At 37.1% G+C, this 7,500-nt stretch overlaps 1 protein-coding gene across 1 annotated transcript in view; it reads right to left on the bottom strand.

Annotated features, from left to right (window-relative positions):
• Positions 1-7,500, bottom strand: part of snx7 (sorting nexin 7) — a 21,113-nt gene that overhangs the window by 4,620 nt on the left and 8,993 nt on the right. The window contains exons 4-6 of the mRNA XM_061921521.1: positions 5,876-6,034; positions 5,535-5,733; positions 647-846 (exon numbers count right to left, since the gene is read on the bottom strand). Of these exons, the coding sequence (XP_061777505.1) occupies positions 647-846; positions 5,535-5,733; positions 5,876-6,034 (558 nt within the window). The remainder of the gene's footprint in view (positions 1-646; positions 847-5,534; positions 5,734-5,875; positions 6,035-7,500) is intronic.

The following is a 7,500-nucleotide window of genomic DNA, read 5'->3' as shown; positions in this document are numbered from 1 at the left end:
TATACAGATACACAGATATATATATATATATACATACACATAAATACATATACATACAGCATATATATATATATATATATACATACAATTATATACATACAGACACATATATACATATACATACATATATATATATATACATACATGTATATACATACATGTCTATATAAATATGTATACACATACATGCATATACATATATACATACATACATGTGTGTATATATATATATGTACACACACACATATATATATATATATATATATTTATATATATTTATTTATATAAGTAAATCAGATATTTTTATTTTAACAAAAAAGTTATGATCATGTAATTGTCCCATTATCAGCAAACTTAAACTAATAGTTAATTATTATTACAAATTAACACTACTTTCCAACCTGAATTCATACAAACACTACATTATTAACATGGCCAACATTATTATTGCTGATTTATTACACAGGTCAAACAGATAAGTATTTATTTTTGTTTTAGGAAACATGTTCTCGTAATTATATGATTATATAATATTTGTTACATTATTTCAAGGCATTCACGGGCCATATAAAATCATGTGTCGGGCCTGATCGGGCCCCCGGGGCCTTGAGTTTGACAACCTGTGCTGTATAAGGTAGCAGCTCACCTTGAGTACTTCACCACAGAGCACGTACTCGTGAAGAGTAGGGACCATGACCTCGGACAGGTGATGGATCTGGGTTTCTGTTTCTTTGCAGCATCGCTCCACACAGGAGGCGACACGTCTCAGGGGCTCGCCCAGCTCCTCCTCGGTGTCGGCCCATTGGCTGTATGTGGGCCCATACTGCTTCAGCTCGTCCAAATACTCTGTTCACATGGAATACACATTTTACACAATCATCTGGATACTCATATACACGTTAATTATATATTATACATATATTACCAAGTTGAAAAGGGAATCCATACATACATTATGTAGAGAACTTCACTTTTGGGGGGATTTTTGTCTATCATTCACAATACTTATAAGACACAAGAATGACCTTGTCTTTTTATCCATCCATTTCCTACAGCTTGTCCCTTTCATCTGTATACTAAATAATAAAAACCTGTTAGCAGGAGTGGGATCCCATTTTTATGACTTAATGGGGTCCCTGGGACCCCATTTTGAAAATTCCTAGCGCCAACACTGCATGTTGATATCGTTTTATCACCCAGTCCGACTTAAAACGCACAGAAAACGTGTAGTCTTGTCACAAAAAGTGCAGTTTCCCTTTAAGAATACAAGACCTTGGAGTAATTTATGATTTCATAATACTGAGTGGCTCAAATTGAAATTGCCAGTAAAATATCAAATTCAATAAATAAATTATGTTCACCAGGGCTGTTTTATTGCATTTACTGGGTATAATTTATCTAAGTGATCCACTTTAAACGATCAATTCTTGAGGAACCCTTGAATAAATCTAGGTTTGACTTTGCCTGTGGGAGATGATCTCGGTGAAGACTGACTGCTCTTTTGTGTTTTAATTCAAGGTGAGGTGCTGAACTTACCGTTTTTTACACAAATATCACACGCTGCGTGCCAATGCACGTACGCATTTACGCACTTATCCAGGCGGAATAAAAAGTAGTTCCAAACAACCAAGCTCTCACTTATTTACTTACGTTCCATTGTGTTGCTGTTAAATATATGCATTACTTCAAAGTGTCAAAATATCTGTATTTGGATTGACAATCAATATTACAGTAAACTGTAAATTTTCCTCGGCACTTAATCGTATTTTTCGGATCATAGGGCGCACGGGATTGTAAGGCGCGTTAAAGAGGTCATATCCTTATTTTTTTTCTACATTTTAAACACTTCCTTGTGCCTTATGATCGATACTATAGTGATTAGATCGATAATTGTATTTCTCAGAATAAAGTTTTTGTCATTTTTGTCACTGTTTACAGATTCAGTGTATAATTTCCTCGACACAGGAAGACTCTGAGGGGGAAAAAAAACACGATTTTTACTTACATACTGTGTACAATTGACTCTGTTTTCATCAAACAATTGAATGCAATAGAAGAAGAGAAAGAATAAATGGTAAATGGGTTGTACTTGTGTAGCGCTTTTCTACCTTCAAGGTACTCAAAGCGCTTTGACATTACTTCCACATTTACCCATTCACACACACATTCACACACTGATGGAGGGAGCTGCCATGCAAGGCGCCAACCAGCACCCATCAGGAGCAAGGGTGAAATGTCTTGCTCAGGACACAACGGACGTGACGAGGTTGGTACTAGGTGGGATTTGAACCAGGGACCCTCGGGTTGCGCACGGCCACTCTTCCACTGCGCCACGCCGTCCCAATTGACTTTGTTTTCATCAAACAATTGTATGCAATAGAAGAAGAGAAGGAACTACCGTATTTTTCGGACCATAGGGCGCACCGGATTGTAAGGCGCATTAAAGAGGTCATATCATAATTTTTTTTCTACATTTTAAACACTTCCTTGTACATTATGATCCATTCTAGAGTGATTAGATGGATAATTGTATTTCTCAGAAAAAATATTTTGTTATTTTTGTCACTGTTTACAAATTCAGGGAATAATTTCCTGGTCACAAGGAGGACTTTGTGGGGAAAAAAACATTTTTTTTTACTTACGTACTGAGTACAATTGACTCTGTTTTCATCAAACAATTGTATGCAATAGAAGAAGAGAAGGAATACCGTATTTTTCGGACCATGGGGCGCACGGGATTGTAAGGCGCGTTAAAGAGGTCGTATCCTTATTTTTTTTCTACATTTTAAAACACTTCCTTGTGCCTTATGATGGATACTATAGTGATTAGATCTCAGAATAATGTTTTTGTCATTTTTGTCACTGTTTGCAAATTCAGTGTATAATTTCCTGGACACAAAGACTTTGAGGGGTAAAATCATGTTTTTTACTTACGTACTGAGTACAATTGACTTTGTTTTCATCAAACAATTGTATGCAATAGAAGAAGAGAAGGAACTACCGTATTTTTCGGACCATAGGGCGCACCAAATTTTAAGGCGCATTAAAGAGGTCATATCCTTTTTTTTCTACATTTTAAACACTTCCTTGTGCATTATGATCCATTCTAGAGTGATTAGATCGATAATTGTATTTCTCAGAAAAAATATTTAGTTAATTTTGTCACTGTTTACAAATTCAGGGAATAATTTCCTGAACACAGGAGGACTTTGAGGGGAAAAAAACATTTTTTTTTTACTTACGTACTGAGAACAATTGACTCTGTTTTCATCAAACAATTGTATGCAATAGAAGAAGAGAAGGAATACCGTATTTTTCGGACCATAGGGCGCACCGGATTGTAAGGCGTGTTAAAGAGGTCATATCCTTATTTTTTTTCTACATTTTAAACACTTCCTTGTGCCTTATGATGGATACTATAGTGATTAGATCGATAATTGTATTTCTCAGAATAATGTTTTTGTCATTTTTGTCACTGTTTACAGATTCAGTGTATAATTTCCTCGACACAGAAAGACTCTGAGGGGAAAAAAAACAAGTTTTTTACTTACATACTGTGTACAATTGACTTTGTTTTCATCAAACAATTGCATGCAATAGAAGAAGAGAAGGAACTACCGTATTTTTCGGACCATAGGGCGGACCAAATTTTAAGGTGCATTAAAGAGGTCATATCCTTTTTTCCTACATTTTAAACACTTCCTTGTGCATTATGATCCATTCTAGAGTGATTAGATCGATAATTGTATTTCTCAGAAAAAATATTTAGTTAATTTTGTCACTGTTTACAAATTCAGGGAATAATTTTCTGGACACAGGAGGACTTTGAGGGGGAAAAAACATTTTTTTTTTTACATACGTACTGAGTACAATTGACTTTGTTTTCATCAAACAATTGAATGCAATAGAAGAAGAGAAGGAATACCGTATTTTTCGGACCATAGGGCGCACGGGATTGTAAGGCGCGTTAAAGAGGTCATATCATCATTTTTTTCTACATTTTAAACACTTCCTTGTGCCTTATGATCGATACTACAGTGATTAGATCGATAATTGTATTTCTCAGAATAATGTTTTTGTCATTTTTGTTACTGTTTACAAATGATAAATAAATGGGTTGTACTTGTATAGCGCTTTTCTACCTTCAAGAAACTCAAAGCGCTTTGACACTACTTCCACATTTACCCATTCACACACACATTCACACACTGATGGAGGGAGCTGCCATGCAAGGCGCTAACCAGCACCTATCAGGAGCAAGGGTGAAGTGTCTTGCTCGGGACACAACGGAAGTGACGAGGTTGGTACTAGGTGGGGATTGAACGAGGGAGACTCGGGTTGCGCACGGCCACTCTACCACTGCGCCACGCCGTCCCTTGTATAAATTCAGGGAATAATTTCTTTGACACAGGAAGACTTTGAGGGGAAAAAAAATACGTTTTGTACTTACGTACTGTGTACAATTGACTCTGTTTTCTTCAAACAATTGTTTGCAATAGAAGAAGAGAAGGAACTACTGAAGTTTTGGACCATAGGGTGCACCGGATTGTAAGGCGCATTAAAAAGGTCATATCATGTTTTGTTTATTCTACATTTAAAACACTTCCCAAAAATAAAATCAATTCAAATCAATTATGAATCGAATCATTAGCCACAAGAATTGAGTTAAACCGAGTATTGACTTTGAATCAAAAAAACTTTGAATACTTTTTTTTTTAATCGATATAATCGATCAAAAATCGAATCGTTGCCACCAAGAATCGAATTGAATCGAACTGTGTGGTGCCCAAAGATTTTATTAAACAAAACTAATTTTTTTATTTTATGTAATATACCGTATTTCCTTGAATTGCCGCAGGGCATATAGTATGCGCCTGCCTTGAATTACTGCCGGGTCCAACTCTCTTCCCAAAATAATTAGCGCATGCTTAGTATTACCGCCTGCTCAAACTCGTGACGTCACGAGTGACACTTCCCCTGTCATCATTTTCAAAATGGAGGAGGCTGATTTCAATAATTTGAAATCGCATAAAGGGAAGAAGATTAAGAGCTATTCAGTAAAATTTAATGTCCAGGCTTACATCACACTCAAATTTTTACTGCATACCTTTGGTAAGTGCAGGAGTGAGAAGAGGTTTTAAAATAATTAGCGCATGCTTACTTCTAACGCATGTCTTTGGTAAGCGCAGGAGTGAGAAGAGGTTTTAAATGAATTAGTACCCTGGCGGCAAGTCAAGGAAATACGGTATACATTTTAGCAGAGCTGTTTACCTATTTTATAGAGCATTTTAGTTAATCATAGAACTGGCATCCAATGTTATTAAAAAAGTATTGATTTTGAATCGAATATCGTTTTGAACCGAGAATGGATTCTGAATCTAATCGTTACCCCCAAGAATCAAATCGAATCGTGTGGTGTCCAAAGAGTCAGAGGCCTACTGTGCGCCTCTTACTCCACACAGTAAACGAATAGTTAAAAGAGCATAGCTTTCTCTTTTCCTGAATAGGAAATACTCAGAGACTGATGTCAGTACCTCGTTGCTCTCTGATGATCCTCTGAGAAACTTTGTCCACGGCTGAGATCTTGTTGCTGAAGTTCTCCACGTAGTCCTGCATGACAGAGAACTCCTCCGGCCGGCTCTTGAGGCCACGCACGGAGTTGGCCACTGCCCGCACCGTGTCGCTCATCCGACTCAGGAAGCCCGGACCCTGCTTCTTGTGGGACGGGAAGTCCTGCAGAAAGTCCAAGAGCAGGATTTTGCTTCCACAGGATATACAAATGGATGGACTTTATTCCTCCCACTATGATGGAAATATTCTTCAATGTGATGTGAAAATATTTCATGCAGTGCTGTACTTCTTGAAGGTGACAAACCTGAGCGGTCAGGAAGACCTTCAGGTGCTGGCTGAAGGACAGGATGGGATGCTCGGCCATCTTGTTGAGGAAGCGATGCAGGGCGTTCTTCCTGGTCTCAATGAAGTCATTGTTGAAGCGATCCACCATTCCTTTCATCACAAACTTCTCTGGCAGAGGCTGAAGCAACAAACACTTCATGTGCATGACACTCACCAACTTGAAGTGCTTCCCTGCTTCTTCCTACTTCTTTTTATCCTTCTTCCTTTTATGCTTCTTCCTACTTCCTTTTCTCCTTCTTCCTACTTTATTCTATGCTTCTTCCTACTTCTTTTTATGCTTCCTCCTACTTACTGCTTCTTCCTGCTTCCTTTTATCCTTCTTCCTACTTCATTGTATCCTTCTTTCAACATCATTTAATCCTTCTTCCTATTTCCTTTTATCTTTCTTCCATGCTTCTTCCCCCTTTATGCTTCTTTCTGCTTCCTTTTATGCTTCTCCCTACTTCCTTTTATACTTCTTCCTACTTCGTTTTATCATTCTTTCTACTTCCTTTTATCCTTACTCCTACTTTCTTTTATGCTTCGTCCTACTTCATTTTCTGCTTCTTCCTACTTCATTTTCTGCTTCTTCCTGCTGTCTTTTATGTCTCTTTCTACTTTATGCTTCATCCTGAATTGTTTTATGCTTCTTCCTACTGCCTTCTATGCTTCTTCCTATTCTCTTTATGCTTTTTCCTACTGACTTTATGCTTCTTCCTACATCCTTTAATGCTTCTTCCTACTACATTTTGTGTCTCATCCTAAATCATGTTTCTTCCAACGGCTTACATGCTTCTTCCCACTCCCTCTGTGTTCTTTCCAACTTCTTTTTATGCATCGTCCTACTTCATTTTCTGCTTCTTCCTACTTCATTTTCTGCTTCTTCCTGCTGTCTTTTATGTCTCTTTCTACTTTATGCTTCATCCTGAATTGTTTTATGCTTCTTCCTACTGCCTTCTATGCTTCTTCCTATTCTCTTTATGCTTTTTCCTACTGACTTTATGCTTCTTCCTACATCCTTTAATGCTTCTTCCTACTACATTTTGTGTCTCATCCTAAATCATGTTTCTTCCAACGGCTTACATGCTTCTTCCCACTCCCTCTGTGTTCTTTCCAACTTCTTTTTATGCTTCTTCCTACTTCCTTTATGCTTCTTACTACTTCATTTATCCTTCCTCTTACTCCCATTATGATTCTTCCTACTCTTTTTTGCTTCTTCCTACTTCCTTTTATGCTTCCCTCTACTGTCTTTTATGATTACTTCTACTTTATGCTTCTTCCTACTTCTTTTGTGCTTCTTCGTATTGCCTTTTATGCTTCTTTCTACTTCTTTTATGCTTCTCTCTACTTCCTTTTATGCTTCTTCCTGCTGTCTTTATACTTCTTCCTACTGTCTTTATACTTCTTCCTATTATTTTTTGCTTCTTATTCCTTCCTTTATGCGTCTTTCTACTTCATTTATGTGTCTTCCCACTTCCTTTATGCTTCTCCTTACTTCCTTTATGCTTCTTCCTACTCTCTTTACGCTTCTTTTTACTTACTTTATGTTTCTTCTTACTTCCTTTATGCTTCTTATTACTTCATGTTTCCTTCTTCTTACTCCAG

The sequence above is a fragment of the Nerophis ophidion genome, linkage group LG15 (assembly GCF_033978795.1).
Source record: "Nerophis ophidion isolate RoL-2023_Sa linkage group LG15, RoL_Noph_v1.0, whole genome shotgun sequence".
NCBI classification, from domain to species: domain Eukaryota; kingdom Metazoa; phylum Chordata; class Actinopteri; order Syngnathiformes; family Syngnathidae; genus Nerophis; species Nerophis ophidion.
The sequence above is the reverse complement of the archived record's forward strand: the minus strand, read 5'-3'. Positions and strand labels throughout refer to the sequence as shown.